This window comes from Chaetomium globosum, genomic scaffold (assembly GCF_000143365.1).
Source record: "Chaetomium globosum CBS 148.51 scaffold_1 genomic scaffold, whole genome shotgun sequence".
Taxonomy (NCBI): Eukaryota; Fungi; Ascomycota; class Sordariomycetes; order Sordariales; family Chaetomiaceae; genus Chaetomium; species Chaetomium globosum.
The window spans coordinates 437,846-456,263 of NT_165976.1; the positions used below are offsets into that span (position 1 = coordinate 437,846).

Genomic DNA, 18,418 nt, shown 5'->3' on the forward strand with positions numbered 1-18,418 from the left:
AAGACTATCTGCGATATCTCTGCGCTAGAGTGTGCTTCTGGCCTCTCCTACCGTCTACGTGGCGTTTTCGCGGGGGAAGATACTCGGCGGGCTAATTTTCGAGTAGCCCTTCGACCGTAGTAGGGTATACCGCGTCGCGGTAACCGCGAGATACCATTACGAGCTATAGAGTTGAGGTTATTCGATCACACGACTAGGTAAATTCAGATCTCAGATGCTGTGGCGGGGGTAGATCCCTTAGAGTTAAGTACCTAGGCTTATAAGTAGCGATAACGAGAGTGTAGAGGTGTAAATACTTTGAGCGATAACTAATAGAAATGTAGTATAAGTGTGATAAGAAGCGTAAGGGATCCCAAGCCACCAATCGCTGCGTAAAAATAAACGAGAGAACTCAGGTCCCGATCCGCCCGTTCGACACCGCTTCCTTACCGGAGGGTCTTCGCCAACACCTTCAAAAACATGATTCGCTTACGAGAACTTCAGCGTGACACCGGCGAGCGAATTTCCCCGCATGCTGAAAGCCCCGATTCGATCCTAGGCGACGAAGAGCCTGAGCCGGATACGACTGGCCCTGTCGCAGCTGTCAACCGCGAAATCGAACCCGCCAATGTGCCTGTCTCTGTTACCGTTGGCATTACCCCGCCGCGTGCAACTGATGAACACACTCCAGAATCAACTTCTGGATCGAGTGATCAGGAAACCCCTCCTCATCAGCCCGAGGCTAACTCAAACTTTAGCCGGTTTCTTGACAAAATCGGGCTCACCTCGACCACACTCGGGTTTATTTTTGCTGTCATCCTTGGCGCAGTTTCCTGGTCCGGTCTGAATAATGCCAATTACTACGCGAAAAAAGAGCTACGACCTGGCTCTTTATCAAGCATGCAGAACCTATAAGGTATGTTCATTCACAATTGAGGACTAAGCGCCTATGGAGGGCTGGACTGATAACTTTCATTCTGTAGGATCTTCAAAACAGTACGGCGTGCTAAACTTCTCTCTCTACGGGAATTCAAGTCCGATCTCTTCCCAACATCGGCGCCGAAATTGGTAGCGTAGCTGCGTATCTCGGTCGCACTTATATGGACGGCTTGATAGCCTACCTCCAGGCGTGCGAGAATGGAGAGGCCCCGGTGTGCTTTATGAGATCTTCCGGTCCCGAAACCTCGTCTTCGAACTTCATATCCACGATTCCCGAAATCAGGTTCAGGCTGCTCTGGGCTCTACTATTCCGATGGTCAGCAATCTTTATCTGTCGAGACGCGATACTACATCTCGAGCGGACGTTCACATCCAGACGCCTACAACCAACCACGTTGTCGCTCCTCGATTCATCCTGGGGGCGAGCCTTAGCATAGTCGACTGTATGTACGCTCTTGAGACCGCTGCCCTTAGCGGGCCGATATCACTGATGAGCGTTGTTTCGTGGGCCTCCTACTTCATAACGACAGCTGCATTACCGATACTATCCGCGACTAAGGGCTTGAATGACCTGCAGATTCTCCTTCTATCTACCAGCCTCGTGGTTTTAGCACCTTTAAGTGCGGAAATCTCGGATGTCGCGGCGAATGCTGCTCTGGCAATGACTTCTATGGCGTGTTTCACCTTGTTGCCACAACACTTGAGGCAGCCTGGAAGCCTCCATAAGGAGATCCTGCAAGAGGAATGGACCTTGCGGAACGGGATTACCATGCGGCGGATAGGCACTCTACCGGATGGTACCCTAGAACAAGGAGTTGTTTACCAGAGGGACAACGGACCACAGGAGACTGAATTTCCAGGGAAGAAAGCACACCGCAGGAGAACAAAACATAACAAGATGGCGCTGAAGACGGGGGATGTTGCTCCCGAGCAAGAAAATGCCCCCACCGTGGAGGAAAGAGTTGCTAATGATTCGAGCGCTTTTCTCTCGGCAATCAGTGCTTCTCATTCCCTTGCACTAAACTCCCCCGGGCTTTGGCTAGCCCATTCGCTGTCGGGAGACCTTGGAGGTATCGCTGGGGGGGGGTTTCTTTTGCTCCTATTGCTTATGGTGCTACATGAGACTTGCGCGTACGACCAAGCGCATCCCCCAAAGCTTTCAGGAGAACGTCATTCAAGGTGGTGGCTCTCTAGAGGAGATTAGTGTCTGTAAGGAGGCAGACAAGAAACATACAATCTACTCGATATGGGGTCTTCTTATTTCCACAATTGGGATTTGCGTTGCTAGTGCGAAGGGGTACGGTAACTGAGATGCATATCTGTACACGTTTGAAGTTGTTGGGAGAAGGTCGGTGTTTCCCAGACCCTGTAAAATAGCTACCAGCCAAGGCACCTAAAACACCGGGCGCATCGGTGCCCAGTTCCCAGGATATCCAAAACTTCCAATATATATCTCGTCGCTGAGTCTCTCGTTGAGTGGACTGTTTGGTGAAAAGTGGGTATGGTGACAAGCTCCTCCGCTAGGGCTGACGTCTGTTATGCCGTTGGTTTGGAGAGCGCCGCTAAAGACGAGGACAGGGTTCCGAAAAGTGAGAGAGACGGGGGATAATTACTCTAACTTTAGCGGGAAGAGTGGACGACGCGAGGAAACCAGCAAGGAGGAAGAGCTATTTTAACTTGCTAGCTCTCAGGGCCAAGGACCTGGTTCAGGATGTTTGCACTAGGATTGGGGTTTTCAACAACTCCGTAGACTGGCAGTGCATGCTATGGCGAGGATGCGAAGGGCAAGGTTGTAGGACACACGATGACAGGTACTGGGTACTTCCTTGGGGTTCTGGACGCCGCCCCACTGCCTGGGCCGTCTCATATAACGAGACACGCCAGCCAAATTCGGCGGACAGAACAGCGCTTTCATGACTTAACCTTTAATATGATGATACAGACTTCTTGTTTACACGGGGAGTCCCGGAGGTTCTGACTCCTGCCTGCGAGTGTGGCGAGGGACGAGAGACTGCCGAACACCTGGTAGTGTGGTGTTTGGCCCCACCGTTGACTAGAAGATGGGAGAGAACTGGAATTCGGACACGACGGGACTTTTACTCTGTTCTACACGGCATCAATCCCACGACTGCACGGCTCGCGAGGAGGATCCTCGACTGGCTGATGGACACGGGGAAGCTGCCGATGTACAGCTTAGCCAGGAGGCTCGAGCTGGAAACGGCGGCCTGAAGCGCCCCCGTTCGGAGGCCAGGAGGCCTCCTCTCTTTGTATATGTAGGCTCACTAAAACGCATCGCTCCTTGATTGTTGGTACGGGTTTTTCACCCGGCCTGGGAGGGCACGGTTTTCCTGTACACTAAATAGCAGAGGGTCCGGCACGCCCTAGGGCATAGCGGAGTATGAATAATAATAATATGATGATACATTTGCCATAAAGCCAACGACTGAGGGTGGTTAAGATTTGGGAGGATTGGTTGATTTTGGTCCAGAAATAAATTCGGTTAATCGTAGTCTCTGTCTTTTTTGTAATATTAAGGTAGGGACTTAGGCTGCGTACCTATACAAACGTAGTTCGCAAGGTTCATTCTGCCCCCGTGCTGCTCCTGGTGCAGCGGCCCAGCAGCAGCGTCCCAATCAACGCCTGTGGTGGAAAGTGTTCCTCAATCGCAGCGTTATTTCGAGACTTTGAATTTGAATTTCACAGGCTACTCAGCTGGAACGCTGCAGGCAATTTGGGACAAGGGGTCGAAGACCAGAAGGTCCCTTGACCAGACGGTGGTTCAATACTTGAAACACCGATCGGTCTTTGGATGGTTATGTGAACTTGTACAAATAAAAATTCCCAGCCCAGGTCGAGAAGAGGTTGTCCGAGTGTTTGCAAACGCTCGGTCTAGAGTTCTCGGAGATCGACGGACCTCGGAGCCCCTGCATTGAGGCACCCCTTTTCCGCCCAGTCCCCGAGGATGCTTTGCCGGTGACTCAGCCGGATGTGCACGGGATCTTGCGTCAATCACGCGTCAGAGGCTTTGCACCAACCCAATCATCCAACGCGACACGCGACGAAGGATCAATCCTCCACAGCCAGGGGGCCTGGGCACAACGGACCACGGGCGACCAGACGCCCCGACCGCCGACGTGCCAAGGGCAACATGCACGTTCAATGTCGCTGGCATCAACCACGAAACTGCATCCCGCTACCAAGCGAGAGATATAAACCCCTTCTTCACCCGCTCTAATGCTCATCGTCTCCATCCTATCTTCACCATACCAATCTCCCCCACAACACTAAACACAAAACATCCCCCAGAACCAACCCCCATCACCACCCAAAATGACCATCTCCCACACCGGCCTCAAAGTCCCCGCGGCCCAGCACACCGCCATCGTCGCCTGGTACGAAGCCGCCCTCGCCCCGCTCGGCTACACCAGGGCCATGGACTTCCAGGACGGCCTGGTCGTCGGTTTCGCCGACGCTTCCGGCGCCATCGACTGGTGGGTCACCTCGTCGGCGGCCGCGTCGTTCGGTGCCCCTGCTGCTGAGGGCGCGGCCGTGGATGGGGCGGGGATCTTGCCGACGCATACTGCGTTTGCGGCGAAGGGTGGGTTTTCTTTTTTCTTTTTTTTCTCTGCGTGGTTTTGGGTTGGGGGGGATGGGTGATGGATGTGGGCTAACATGGTTTGGGGGTGTAGATCGGGCGGGAGTTGAGGCTTTCCATCAGGCGGCGGTTGCTGCCGGGGGGAAGTGCAATGGTGTGCCGGGTGTGAGGGCGCATTACGGACCGACCTATTTTGCTACGTTTGTGCTGGATCCGGTCGGGAACAACATCGAGGCTCTTTGCTTTGCTGCGGCGTAAGAGGTTGGGTGGGCAATATCTTATTTAAGGGCAAAATACAAACACCGTTATTCCTCCAGACTTTGTTAGACCCACCCTCAAAGGATGTCGGGTTGAAATCGGGGAATGAGGTGGGAAATGCAGTAGTTAGAGTTCTTGGGTTTTAAAAATGTTAAACCCCTTAACCGTTCGTTAGGTACTTGTATTACAGCTGCCCTCGACGGCCGATACTTAAGCCTTGATATCGAGAACAACTCTGGAGTCTACCTCGCTAGGTTTACAATGTAGTCGCGTACAGGTCCCGATTTGCATCACTTTTTCACCACTTCATACTCCTAGATTCCCACGTTGGGTCCCGTGACGAACGAGGAGGGTGGGCTACATGTACGCCACAAATGGGGGTCGAGCCGTTAGCCGAGACACCATAACTGGTCGCATTTTGTGTTGGGACTTGAAAAAGCTTTTGAGTAAAATTATTATTCATACTCCGCTATGCCCCAGGGCGTGCCGGACCCTCTGCTATTTAGTGTACAGGAAAACCGTGCCCTCCAGGGCCGGGTGAAAAACCCATAACAACAATCAAGGAACGATGCGTTCTGGTGAGTCTGCGTATACAAAGAGAGGAGGCCTCCTGGCCTCCGGACGGGGGCGTTTCAGGCCGCCGCTTCCAGCTCGAGCCTCCTAGCTAAGTTGTACATCGGCAGCTTCCCTGAGTCCATCAGCCAGTCGAGGACTCTCCTCGCGAGCCGTGCAGTCGAGGGATTGATGCCGTGAAGAACAGAGCAAAAGTCCCGTCGTGTCCGAATTCAAGTTCTTTCCCATCTTCGAGTCAACGGTGGGGCCAAACACCACACTACCAGGTGTTCGGCAGTCTCTCGTCCCTCGCCACACTCGCAGGCAGGAGTCAGAACCCCCGGGACTCCCCGTGTAAACAAGAAGTCCCGTAAGCCTATTGCTCCCGTCCGGATTTGAATCAGCAGTGAGCTCTTCGCCTTGCTGAGACCGTCGTGCTCCTTAGGGTTCCGTTCCGGAATAGCGTCTCCTGCTGATGGTCAAAGTCGTCCGCCGTTTTGAGTAGAATGTATGCCATGTTACCATCCATTGCTCCTTGCACCTTGGGTTGTGTGGTGCAAAACACCTTGTGCTAGAAGGCGCTGGCTCATCGCACTACTTCTTGCTTTTAGGTATTTTCAGGTTTGGACAGGAAACAGGAGAACTTCTAAAGAAAAGTTTCTTCTAGTTTTAGTAACTAAGTATATTACAAGATGCGTGCACTTCCCTGGCGCCTTGCCCGCCTTTTATCCCCCACCCCTGATTCCTCACCCGCGCCCCGATTCCCTCCCTCGGCACCCCTAGCGCCGTAGGGCTCCCCGGCACGTTGCGGTGAGCGGAGCCCTCGGCGGAAATCGTTGGATGTTCTCACCACAGCGTGTATCTCTCTGGCAAGGGAGAGGCGCCGGGTTTTGTACCGGGAAGAAGCAGAAGTGGCTGGCGGGAGGTGCGCATCGCATTGCGGTCGACACTAGGTCGAAGACAAAGGACCCCAGGGCTTTCTATACACCAACGATCCACCATTTATGCAGCTGCCTGTGACTCGGGCCACACCACTGAGGGGTCTCCCTGCGTCCAGATAACACGCAAGACCAGCTTCTTGATCCTCCACACGCCCGATCCATCCTTGATGAGGTTGGCCAAGTACTCCCCGCCGGCAATGTACTCTGGCCCGGTCGGATCTCTGCCCATGCCGGCAGAGCTGTGATAGGCGGTCGACATCGCAGTCATAGTGGCAGTGTCGGCGCCATCCCTCAAATTCACACGAACCATGGTAACGTTGTGCGTGGTATCCATGGGACCAACAATATCGAGGATGTTCTCGCGGATAACGGCGAGACTAGACATGACTGTTTCGTCGTCGCGGTGTATCTTAAAGGATACATCTTCCCCGGCCCATCCCGAGTTGAAGAGCTGAACGTCGTTTCGGTCACAACCGATGGCGACCCGGTATAAGGCGTCGGCGATCGCATCGCGCTCGCTGAGAGAGGGGAGATATTGAGGATACATGTCCGACATGCTGGGCATGAAAACTGATGGATGACGAAGCAGGCAATATTTGATGGCACGCCTTGACTGATGTCCCGTTCGACCGACCTCAGCCGGTAATTACTTTATCTGTCTTATATAGCAAAGCGACGGATCATGGGGGCAGGTCAATGAAAACTTGGCGCGGAATTATCGGCGTTTGGCTATATCCGCTTGGCCAGTGGATCAAACGCGCTGGGTCGTCGGTGTGTCCTCGCTCGTTGCAACGTTTTTGATGATGGATAACCGGTTGGTTACCTGGTGTGTATGCAGCCTGCCGAGTAGCAGCCGCCGCCGTAACCCCTCTCCTATCACGCCTCGAGCGCGACGATGAGCTGGCGGGAAGGTGTGGGTGCCAAGATGGAAAAGGAACAAGACTTCGGACACCGACTTTTGCTACCTGTGGAATGCTCGTGCGCTGGATCCATTGCTGCTATAAGAGCTGGTTGTACCTGCCACATAATGTACCGCACGTCATTACGCCCACAGTAAAAGATGCTCGAAGAAGCTTAGGTACCTTTCACGGTCGCACAGAGTCAGCTACTTGCTATGCTCGGAGAACATTGGCCCGACTGTCCTCGGCCGTCCCAACCATCTCTCAGGCCTCGACCGTAGGTGACGCATTGCCACTTTTGTTTGAGCTATCAGGGCTCTGTTGAGGCTGTGCAACCCGTCTCTCATTCCCGCCCTTGGTCCTCCCAATACCAATGAGCTGGCCCATCTCGCGCCAAAACCGACCGGGGGATCGATAAAGGTTGCCTCATAGGCGTCGACGACCGGGCGTTCCCAGACGAGATCGGCTTCGTGCGGCTTGACGAACTTGGTCCGTTTCACCACCTTCCAGATTATGAAGAGAGGAGGGATGAAGATCTGCATCGTGTAGCTGGAGAAGAAGGTCGAAACCGACCAGGGCTTGAATGACGGGTAGCCGTACAGGAGGGCCACAGTGGTCATCCAGGCGAGCCCCAGATAGGCGCAGTACGGTTGGAACCAGCCGACGTATGAGAACTGTTTGCGATCGACACCCTGTGCTTTGCAGGCGCGGTAGTAGAAGATGAAGGTCGTGGTCATGACAATGTAATTGATTAGTCCTGGATGTTTGTCATTCTGTGTTAGCAACATTCTTCCAATGGATTAACGCTAAAAAGGGGGGGGGGCGAGAGCAAGGGACGGGGGAAATATACCTCCACCAGTGACAAGACTAGCAAACCAAGTGATCACGACGGATGAGTTGCTCGAAACCTGCAGAAACGAAAGCAACGGGAAAATCATCACAACGAAGAAACAGTAGATCGGCACACCCTTTTTGGTGGTGTAGGTGAGGATTCTCGGTGCTCTCCCTTCAAGCGCGAGCGAATAGAGGGTACGAATGGCGCAATAGGTGTAAGTATTGCCGGCCGAAAAGATTGAGGTCAACAGGAGACTAGAAGCACCGTCAGCATTGAACTTGGTCTACCTGTCCGATGTGGCCTCGTTTCGTGCGGTGTTACTGACGCGTTGACAATATGAGGGAAAACCGAAACGCCGAGGTTCCCCATGGCGATCACATACGGCGAAGCCGATGCAGTGGCGCCAGAGACCTTGCCGAGGACGACGTTCTCCAGCGCGGGATCCCTTGGAGAGCACGCGATTCCCACAGCTAGCGCGCCGCCGACGAAGAACAGACAAAATCGGAAATAAACTGTCTTGAAGGCGCTCTTAATATAGACTCGGGGCCGCATGGCTTCCGCTGATACCATGGAGATATACTCGGGTCCCACGACTGTGAAGCATGCCGACCACAGGGCCCCCAAGAAGCCTTCGAAGCGGCCCAGGCTGCCCTCGCTCAGATACTCCAAGAACGCCCCCGGTCTCTGCCAGTTGACAAAACCGTAGACATCATGCTGAGGGTTCCCGCCCACCATAGTGATGAAGGTGAACAAGAACAAGGCAAAGATCAGAACGACCTTTCCGCCCGAGAGCCAGAATTCGGATTCACCATATGCTCTTACAGCCAGAATGTTGACGGCGCTATTCAGACGACAAGTTTTAGCATGCACACCTCACCGGCAGGGAGAGAGAGGGGGTCATGAATTGCATGGGGGAACGGCCCGGGGCGAATCCCACGCGGCCTGCATTCCGAGGTTCTTACGCATAGCAGAGAATGATGGCAGCACAGATACCAGCAACCGGACCGGGCTCAGTCACCACAGGGCTCCAAAAGGACAACACCAAGGTAAAGGCCGAGATCTCAAAGGGAATCAGCAGGGCTTCATAGAAACTACATGGGGTGCCAGTGTTAGCTCAATTACAAATACAAATTCCCGATCGACGATGCGGGCGAGTTGGGCGTTGGAGGGAGGTGCACAAGAAGTTCCAGCCGACCATGAAGCCGAGCGCGTCGTCTACCCATTTACCAGCCAATCGTATGAAGCCGCCACTGACGGGGTATGCGGTGCTCATCTCAGCGATGCAGTTGTTGACCATGGCTAGGAACATGGACTGGGCCGCGTAGGCGAGAAGCAAGCTGCCGGGACCACCATGGTACAGACCGGTGCCGATGCTCACAAAGAGGCCTGTCCCGATGGACCCTCCGATGGCGATGAGCTGGATCTGCCGGTTGTTCAAGTGCCGCTGGAGGTTGTCGGTGTTACCGGTTATGAGCCCCTCCTGGACGTCCGAGTCGTAGTTGGGCGCACCAGCTGCCTTTTCCGAGTCTTTATCCTTACCGATGGACAGCATGTTGGGCGTCTTCGGGGTGTCGGTCGTAGGGTATGTGCCTGTATCGTGGGGAAAGTATATCGTGGGGAACGTATATCGTGGGGAACGTATATCGTGGGGTATGTCGGTGATAGTAACGGTAATCAATCACTGCGGACACGCGAGCAGACTGCCAGAGCACGATGAATCGACGACAACGGGTTGTGACATGAGGGTCGAAAGCTGGCTGCGTTATGGCCGGGCGGGGATGGAGGAATCTTTACACCGCGCCACAGTACGATAGCAGGCACTCAGAGATGGCGGTAACTATGGCGAAGATAGACCAGGAAGTTGACCTCGTGGGAAGGGAAAAAGGGCCGGCGGGGATCACCATTTATCCTGGGGGGAATGGGGAGAAAATTCCTTCGAAAACTCCGCAAGAAGCCGTGTCCCCAGACTTCGGATCAACACGTTTCTTGGCATGCCACAAATACCAGGCGTTACTTTGTGGGATCCAGTCGTGCGTCCCTCAGAGGCAGCTGACTGTGGAGGTCCAAGAAGTTGGAAAAGGGTCCTTCGGCTACGCGGCACAAGATCGCCAAACATAGCAAGAGATCTTCCCTTTTGTAACCCGAGTGATATCATTCTGCAGCGCCAAGGAGACGGAGGCAACGTTGGAGGTCAAGCCAAGCCAAGGGTCGCGTGGGGACGCACACCATCTGTACTTGGATACCCTTGGATGGAGCGCCTCATGAGGGGACGGGCCAACAACAGGCCGATGTGAAACCCGCTGCGCTTAAAAGAACACCGAGGCAACGGCTGACAGAGTCTCTGACCCTGCGCCGTATTGCCGCATCCTTGCGAGCCAATATTGAAGGAAAATCGGCACTGCCGAGGTAGGTCAAGGCCCGACAATGTTGCAAAGGGGGTAGGCGCGTGGAGGACGTTCGAAGGACAACTGTGCCGTGGACAGTTTCACGAGGGGCAGGCATTCCGAATGCTGAGAACCCGAGCGGCTCGACGTACGTGATATGGGAGGTTGTGGAGCCCAAGAAGGGCGTAGACGTGAGGACCGAGGAACCACAGTCATGCGACACTGGAGAAAAGGGGATTGCTCGCCTCCGAGCATTCCTCACAAGGTTCACCCTCCGATTCCTGCGTGGCGTTCACCACCAATCAAAACCTATGGCTCTTTACAGCCACTCGAGGGCATGCAGTGTTTTTGGAACAGTCTCGGATTCTAAGAGACCTCCCTTGGACTGAAACCCGCTGATAGTGATATTCTCGGACACGGAGTCGAAGAAGACTTTTGATGCTAAAAAGAAGACGCCATTCACCACTGCATATATAGAAATAAATCTCAGAAGTGAAGGTCTCTTGGAATACAAAAGCCTAGCAAAACCATCCAGTGAGTTGGGATGATGATTTAAATACGTTGAATTAAAGCGATGGAATGTTAGCTCAGGTAGTCTACGTAACTACAGCCCCCCTGACTAAAACACATAGCCAGCAAATATGAATGTCCCATATTAGTGCTTTTCCAGGTCCTGCAACTCATGTCCCTTCATGCTCCTTTCCGCAGGTAAACGAACCCCACGAACGCGAATATTATCTCGGGTCCTCGGTTATTGACACGCCGTCCTTCTCAATCACTTCCTTTTCGGGAGTTGAACTCAACGTCGTGCTTCTTTGGGATGTCGCCGAAGATCTCGTCGATTTGCTCCAGTGATTTGCCTACAACGATCGTTAGTTCATGCTTGTCACTGTTCTGGGATTCCACGCACCTCTTGTCTCAGGGTAGGCAAACGCAAAAACAACCACGCATAGAGCGTTGGTGAGAATGAAGAGAATCTGTTGCTTGTCAGTTATCTGAACCTCTCAGTTCGGCGAGCCTGGAGACCTACGTAATACTTCCACCCGACCCTTTCGAGGGCAATGGGGGAACATTGCGTAATGATCAAGCTGATGGAGTAATGAATGACCTGAACGACAGCGTTGGCTTTGGCGCGCAGTTCGGTTGTGAAGACCTCGGGCCTGTGGGCTTTGTCAGTCTCGGCTCTGTTCTATCTCATTGAAGCCAAGGGGGAGCAACGTACGGGATAATCCAGGTCATGGGGCCTAACAACGCTGAATAATTGGCTGACACCAAAAATATGCAAGCAATCAAGGCCTTCTGAGCAGCTTGGTTTGTGGGCATGCCCGGCACCGCGGGGTACAAGGCGGCGAGAATCGTGATGATGAGATACGACACCGAGAGCAGGGCCGAGCTGGTGACCAGGATCTTCTTGCGGCCGATTTTATCGACAAAGAAGAGGGAAAGAATACAAGCAACGGGTGCCACGCAGCCGTACAATCCGCTGACAAGCAGCTGTTGATCCTGGTCAAACTGCAATGTGGCGTAGATGGCGGTCTGGAAGTACTGAACGAAGCTAATACCGGAAAGCATTGCGGCGGCCCAGACAAAGGACCCAACGAACAGGCGCCTCCTGAATGGGGGTGTGCGGACGAGGTCGGCCCAACCGAGGCGGTGTTGTGCTTGGACTTCTTCGGCGATGCTGGTCTGGATGACGGCGAACTCGGTCCGGCACCAGTCGTCGTTCGAGCCGTTGTCGTGCCACTTCCGGAAGGAGACCTCGGCTTCTTCATAACGGCCCTTCAGGCAAAGCCATCTGGGCGACTCCGCGATGAAGAGGACACCGATGCCGAGAATGAGGGCGGGGATGGCCTGAATGGCGAAGCCAAGCCGCCACTGGTTTGCGTTGGCCCATTTGCCTTCCCCTACACCGGTCCACAAGGCGACGAAGAACCCCCAGGCAACCACTTTAAACGAATCTAGTTAGCTTTGGAAATTGGCGGCAAGGTGAATACGATCCCAAACTCACTCATCTGGTTGACAGCCGTGATCCTGGCACGCTCGCTTGTCTACGAACCGTTAACATGGTGATATCAAACCAGCGGCGAAGGCAACTTTACATACCTTAGCAATTTCAGCTCCAAATACCGGAGCCACTCCAGTAATGGTACCGACGGCGTAACCGATCAAGAGACGGCCGATGATGACTGCGGCAGTATTCCGTCAATTTGTTGTTATCGCCCCACTGGAACCAGGGCAAACCTTACGCATCGCAACGTGCGCGGCACCAGCCATGAGTGCGCCTCCAAGCACTCCCCAGGCGCACCCGAAGGCGATGGCCTTCCGCCTACCAAACCTATCGCTGGTTACGCCCACCGAGGCGCTGCCAAGCCATGCTTTGGGCTGTCAACACTTGCCGGTGACGGGATGATGCGTCGGGTTATGCGTACCTCCAGCCTGGTAAACTGATACGATGGCACCGCGAAGAGGCGCGTTAGGCTTGTCAAAATACGTGTTGAATGATCCTAGGGCGAGGCTAGGTGTGATGATTCCAGAGTCACTGGTGAGGAGATCCTGTCAGCATTCCAATGGGTCAGGGGCGAGGATGGGTTCAACTCACAAGCCGTAGAGAAACCCGCCGATGCCCAGGAATAACGAGGCAAGGAAGGTTTTAGTCAGCCACGGCTCTTTTGGCGACATGGCGACGGTGCGGAGGTGGGTACAGGTGAATGGCGATTTTAAGAATACAACACCAACGATAAACACCGCCTGAGATCCTCAGTTGACGATGAAGAAGGGTCCAGCTCTTGGGATCGACAGAGCTTTATCTTCTCCACGCGCCCCGCGTGCCAGTTGCAACCCTCCGCTCCTCGGGGCAAACTGCCGAGGGGACAGTGTGGGCTAGGCCCGGGCCAAGGCGAGCTAGCGTGCGGAGAAGTGTCCGGGGAAGAAGTTGACTCGTCGAGACAGAGGTTATTCCCGAGCGTTCGGGAATCGGAGTTCCCTGCATGCGGTAGCCGTTACCCAACCTGCCGGGTCTTGTTCCCACGTGGCGCGCCGAGGGCGCTGTGGGCCAAGGATTCGTTCAATGTTTACGAGGTGATAAGGGGTCCTTACCCAACGGGGGAAATGAGAACCAAAAACGAGATGTCCGAGGCACGAAATGGTTCGTCAACGCCCTCAAGACGGAGGATGGGATCCCCGAGAGCTCTGATCCCCGTTCCTCACATTCTCCATGCACCCGAACCAACTTCTATCTAGGTACCCAAATTCGCAGACATCCTCTGGGAAGAAAGGGTTCTGGTCCCAAAGATTAATAACCGCGAAGTCCCGAAAGTACAGGGCGCAACGGAAATCGGTGAAGAGACAAAAAGTAAGCAAAACAGATTTGCTGGGGTTGCCCTATCATATTGCATTTTCCCGGTCGAGAGGGGGTTTGGGTAACGGATATACATAAGTTGTACACGGTCGCAAACGTAGATTGCTGATGTTGAAGTGATAAAAAAGAACTTCCACGTTAAGGCCTGATCAGCAATCTGCTAAGTAGATCTTATAACGGCCAATCGTTAAAAGTGCTTATACCGACGTGAGAAAGAGGCGAGGGACACGAAGAGCTTCAGCCACAACTCAAAAAAGTCCGAGGCTCGCATTCGGCTCCTACTTTGATTTCGCCTGAAAGGCTGCCAGTGAGCGAGCCTGGCCTGCGGGCAAAAAAAACAGCGATCATCTCTACCGGTGTGGTAGCGTAGCATCACCACGCCCCTTGAAACCTCGTGGCTTTAAACGCGTCGCGCGTGTCATTTCTCCTCGCCCACAGGGCTGAGTTGTCTGGTGGCCATTCTAGGACCCCGGCAGCGGCACGGGAGGGTTAATCAAGGCCTAGGCAGGAGTTCTCGCAATCCCATTTGAGGACGGCTAGGGGCCCAGCACACCCTTGGTTACATTGGGCGCGGGGGGGCGCCGCAAGCAACCGTTCTTTTAAGTTAGAGCCGCTTACAGCGCATGGTTCTTCTTGGATCCGCATGGCAGGCTCGAAAAAAGTCATATCCGTCAGCACTTCCGGCGTAGGGCTGACCGCGAGTTTGCTCCAACCTCCCCGTAACCGCTCACGAACAACAGCCGACCCTCGCCCCATCAAAACGACCAGACGCCGACGCGGCAACACACTCATCAACACCATGAAACCCCCACCAACAACGTCAACCCCCCTTTTCCACCTCGCCCTCCCCCTCCTCCTCCTCACCACCCTCCCCGCCACCGCCCAAGCCCAAAGACAATGCTTCCTCCCCAACGGCGCCAGCAGCGAGGACGTACCCTGCGACCCCGACGCAGAAGTCAGCATGTGCTGTGGCAGCGCCGACCTGTGCCTCTCGTCAGGGCTCTGCCGCAACCCGGGCACGGGGCCGGACGACGGCAATAGCTACGCGCGCGGCACGTGTACTGACAGGGAGTGGGCGAGCGACGTGTGTCCGCAGAGGTGTCGGATTAGTATGCATGACTTTCTAAAGTGTCTTGTGGTCTGGTCGCGGTGTTGGGGACTGGGGGTGCTAACTTCAATGGTGTGACGCTAGATCCGGACGCGGCGACGAACTCATCGGCGTACGATTTTGGGGCGGGTGGTGTGCAAGTGTGGGGGTGCTCGCACGATGGATATGCTGAGCCTGCGGCGTATTGCTGCGAGTCGGCGCGGGAGAAGACAGCGTGCTGTCAGACGCAGGCCGCCGTGTTTTCGCTCCCAGGGGCGAGCATCGGGAACGCCCTGGCTGTGCAGACCTTTCCGCTGCCGGATTCCGAAACGAGTACCACGGCCTCGAGTACCTCTTCAGGGCAGACGACGGGCCCAACAGCAACTTCGGCAACGTCAGTGTCAGAAACAGGTGGGTGAGATTGCTTTTGTTGGGGAATATGTGAGGGCTGACGTCTCGAATGGAACAGGGCACACCACGGCTAGCTCGTCGTCAACATCATCGGCAGAGGCAAGCTCGGGTTCGGTTGGCTTGAGCGAAGGGGCCAAAATGGGCCTCGGCATTGGCATTGGTATTGGTGTAGCAGGCCTGATTTCGGCGGCCATCTTGGTATGGTACTGGATGCGGAATCGAGGACCGAAGGCGATACCGGCAGCAGGTCCGCGGCACCACGAACTTTATTCGGGAGGTGGTAGATCCGAACTGCCAGAGGGAGTCATGCTAATGAAGGCATCCCCAAATGAACTAAGTGGTGATCATGGAGGGTTCGAGCTGCATACGGCGGAGAATCGACCTTCTGAGTTGTACGCTGTTGGGGACATGTGGAAGACTCAACACAGCCCAGAGCTCCATGCAGGCGGTGAAAATGCGCCAGCTGAGATGTATGTAGGCTCACCCAGGTCATATTTCAGTAGATGGCGATAGGAGAAATGGGTTAGTCCGGTGTTGTCACCGACAACACCGTGCCAATATCAACGGAGCGGTTAGGTTTTGTTCCAGCGCACAAAACCTAATGCTCAAGAAAAAGGACCACACAAGCGATAAACAAACAACTACCAGGGCGGAAACATCGACCCCGGTCATCAAAGTGACACCTAGCAAAGCGACAAGAAGTGGACTGTAACATGAGACAGACTGAGAACGAAGACAGCAACTTGATCCTTGTTCAAGTATCAACACTGACCTGGCCCACCGAAAGATCAGTCAATCAGCACCTCCCGGCAACACCTGAACAAATAGCTTGTCCACGACTACCCTTACAAAGACAAGCACGGTTGTCCGACCCTATATCGACGGCCACTTGGTATCGTAAAAATGCAGCAGGAATACGACAGCTTCGACGCCGAGTAAGTGTTGAGGACACCTACATATGGTTCCCTACTACTATACAAACACGCGCTGACTGAACCCCCAAAGCCTGCTCTCCACGGGACTCTTTTCCGATGTCATAATCCAGTGTGCTGGCCGGATCTGGAAGCTCCATAAGAATATTCTTTGCTCGCGCAGCGAGTGGTTTAACAGGGCGCTAACTGGGAATTTTAAAGAGGCGAGGACGGACGTGGTCGAGATACAGGATTTCAACCCGGAGGTCGTTGATTGTCTGATAACCTACATTTATACCGGAGGTACGTGATCAGTAACGCGCATTTGTCGCTCTCTTCCCTATTCACGACGCACTATGACGGGTGGATCTCGTCTGGTCTTAGACATTCAGCTTGTCACACAGAAACAGACCGGACTGACACTTGGCCTTTAGTTTATGATATCCCCTCCTGGCAGGAAAAGATCACGCATACTCGCGGGCACAAGACTCCCTTCGTGGTTTGCTACGAAATCTATACGGTGGCTGACTTCTTCGCCGCTACCTCGCTCGCTGCCATGGCCCTCAACACCCTCGTGGAGGGGCTTGACACAAAGCTCGAGCCTCTTCAGCTTGACCAAACCGCGGCCAATGAATACCTCCCGGAGCTTCTGGATGCCCTACGCCGCCTGTACACCCATGACCCCACGGCGGTTGACAGATCGGACGACATGTCCCCCATCCGCACCGCCTTCGTCCATTTCGCCTACATGGCGCGCTTTTCGCTCCTCGCACTCCCGCTGTTCAACCGGTTTCTCGACGAGGAGGCACCCGCCTTCGCGCTCGACCTCTTTCGCGCCATGCGCCAGAGCTGCGACTTCTTGGCCTGGGCACCTAAGAGGTGCACGTACTGCAAGGCAAAGGCCGGCAAGTCCCAGTATGGCGAAAAGAACCACTTCACACACCTCACGCCCGATATTCTAAAGCTACTTGCCTGCTGTTCCAAATGTGCCAGGATTGGAAAGCTCGGCCCTCCGGAGAGCGACTGGGCTGAGAAGGTTGAGCTCACCGGCATCATCAGCGAAACGAGTGCCGAGATGGGGTCGCCGCCGTTCGCCTCCCCGGCAGACCTCCTGCACCGGGAGGAATCTTAGGCAAGCGGCGGCATTGAGAGTCTGATATGTTCAAGGGCAGGGGTTGATTAGGGGTATGGATGGTTCTGCTCACGTTGACCACTCACCGTAGAAGGCGGGGGGGGTGTTCTGTATATTCAAATGTCTCCCATTACACTAAGCATAGCCGTCTCTTTCCGCTGTCAGGGAAAAAGCCCTGATCCCACTTCTTGTTTGTGACCTTTGCCAGGCCGACGCGTTTGTGTTTCTGGTCGCCATTGCCACCGTCGACCGGCACCAGCGCCAAACACAGAGACGTCAGGTTGCCGCCCGGCGAGCCTGTATGGAGCACCGGCAGGCACCAGACACTGAGCGAGGGATCCGTGCTCATCCGAGGGTGATCAAGGAAGATGTTTCCGAGCGACTCTCCCGTTACGGGATCCAATAGTAGACTCTTTCGGATCTCGTACACTTTATCGGCGACCGAAGCCCCAGCCAGCCGAACCTCTCGCAGATACCCGGTGGCTCTCAGCACCCCGCCGTCCACCTCCCCATACTCGTTCACTGTCGCTAGTGGTGTTGTGACATTCTCGACCTCAAACCAATTCTTGCTCCACGTCTCGTACTTTGGTTGAGGTATCTGGGTCGAATTTGATGCTCGTTAAGTTGACCGACGCCCATGACCAACTAGGCGCCCTGAACGGCTGTTCGCCCGGCCGGATCAGCCCTTCAACAGTCCACAGCAACCCGTTATGGAGGTCCTTTTCCCACAGCCCCGCTACATACCGATCGCCCACCAGCCCCTGAAACCGACTAGCCAAACCCCCAATAGCCGGCAGGATATCAAACTGTTTGGTGATACCCCTCAGCGTGTACCTCTCCACAGTCCGATACCAATCCATATACAACTCCAGCCTCTCCACCCCTTCCCGCGGCCTTGCCCTCCCCACCCAGTAACCGCACCCACCTAGCTCCTAACGCGCTAAACAGGTACACCTATCACGGTCTTGCATCGGAAGTATTACTCGTCCCTAGCTGGATGCAGTAACTGTAAAGACGGATTCAAGAATTATACCCAGGTTTTGAAAGGCGGTGCCGGAGGCCACTTGTTCGGCTCTGGCGAAGACAATCTATCAATAGTACAAAAGCGGGCCGGTGGGGAGGGGAACAGACCAGAAC

The 18,418-nt window shown here is 54.5% G+C and overlaps 6 protein-coding genes across 6 annotated transcripts; 3 read left to right on the forward strand and 3 right to left on the reverse strand.

Moving 5' to 3' along the window:
• Window positions 1-459: 459 nt before the first annotated feature.
• CHGG_00140 (uncharacterized protein) lies at window positions 460-3,147 on the forward strand (the record flags this gene model as incomplete). The annotated part of the gene is made up of 6 exons (XM_001219360.1): window positions 460-779; window positions 854-895; window positions 1,240-1,361; window positions 1,449-1,988; window positions 2,415-2,507; window positions 2,861-3,147. 6 exons carry the CDS (start codon window positions 460-462, stop codon window positions 3,145-3,147), a joined length of 1,404 nt encoding a protein of 467 aa, XP_001219361.1.
• A 1,101-nt stretch (window positions 3,148-4,248) lies between these two features.
• Window positions 4,249-4,771, forward strand: CHGG_00141 (uncharacterized protein; the record flags this gene model as incomplete). Its single annotated transcript, XM_001219361.1, has 2 exons — window positions 4,249-4,516; window positions 4,608-4,771. 2 exons carry the CDS (start codon window positions 4,249-4,251, stop codon window positions 4,769-4,771), a joined length of 432 nt encoding a protein of 143 aa, XP_001219362.1.
• A 1,237-nt stretch (window positions 4,772-6,008) lies between these two features.
• Window positions 6,009-6,820, reverse strand: CHGG_00142 (uncharacterized protein; the record flags this gene model as incomplete). The annotated part of the gene is made up of 2 exons (XM_001219362.1): window positions 6,009-6,272; window positions 6,395-6,820. 2 exons carry the CDS (start codon window positions 6,818-6,820, stop codon window positions 6,009-6,011), a joined length of 690 nt encoding a protein of 229 aa, XP_001219363.1.
• A 549-nt stretch (window positions 6,821-7,369) lies between these two features.
• On the reverse strand, window positions 7,370-9,550 carry CHGG_00143 (uncharacterized protein; the record flags this gene model as incomplete). The annotated part of the gene is made up of 5 exons (XM_001219363.1): window positions 7,370-7,920; window positions 8,131-8,252; window positions 8,381-8,839; window positions 8,961-9,089; window positions 9,177-9,550. The coding sequence occupies 5 exons, from the start codon at window positions 9,548-9,550 to the stop codon at window positions 7,370-7,372; spliced, it is 1,635 nt and encodes a 544-aa protein (XP_001219364.1).
• A 1,603-nt stretch (window positions 9,551-11,153) lies between these two features.
• CHGG_00144 (uncharacterized protein) lies at window positions 11,154-13,061 on the reverse strand (the record flags this gene model as incomplete). Its single annotated transcript, XM_001219364.1, has 9 exons — window positions 11,154-11,242; window positions 11,293-11,359; window positions 11,413-11,542; window positions 11,605-12,328; window positions 12,391-12,430; window positions 12,486-12,568; window positions 12,629-12,757; window positions 12,812-12,897; window positions 12,982-13,061. The coding sequence occupies 9 exons, from the start codon at window positions 13,059-13,061 to the stop codon at window positions 11,154-11,156; spliced, it is 1,428 nt and encodes a 475-aa protein (XP_001219365.1).
• A 1,478-nt stretch (window positions 13,062-14,539) lies between these two features.
• CHGG_00145 (uncharacterized protein) lies at window positions 14,540-17,281 on the forward strand (the record flags this gene model as incomplete). Its single annotated transcript, XM_001219365.1, has 7 exons — window positions 14,540-14,849; window positions 14,933-15,238; window positions 15,297-15,708; window positions 15,887-15,914; window positions 16,067-16,173; window positions 16,244-16,452; window positions 16,584-17,281. 7 exons carry the CDS (start codon window positions 14,540-14,542, stop codon window positions 17,279-17,281), a joined length of 2,070 nt encoding a protein of 689 aa, XP_001219366.1.
• Between the last annotated feature and the right edge of the window lie 1,137 nt (window positions 17,282-18,418).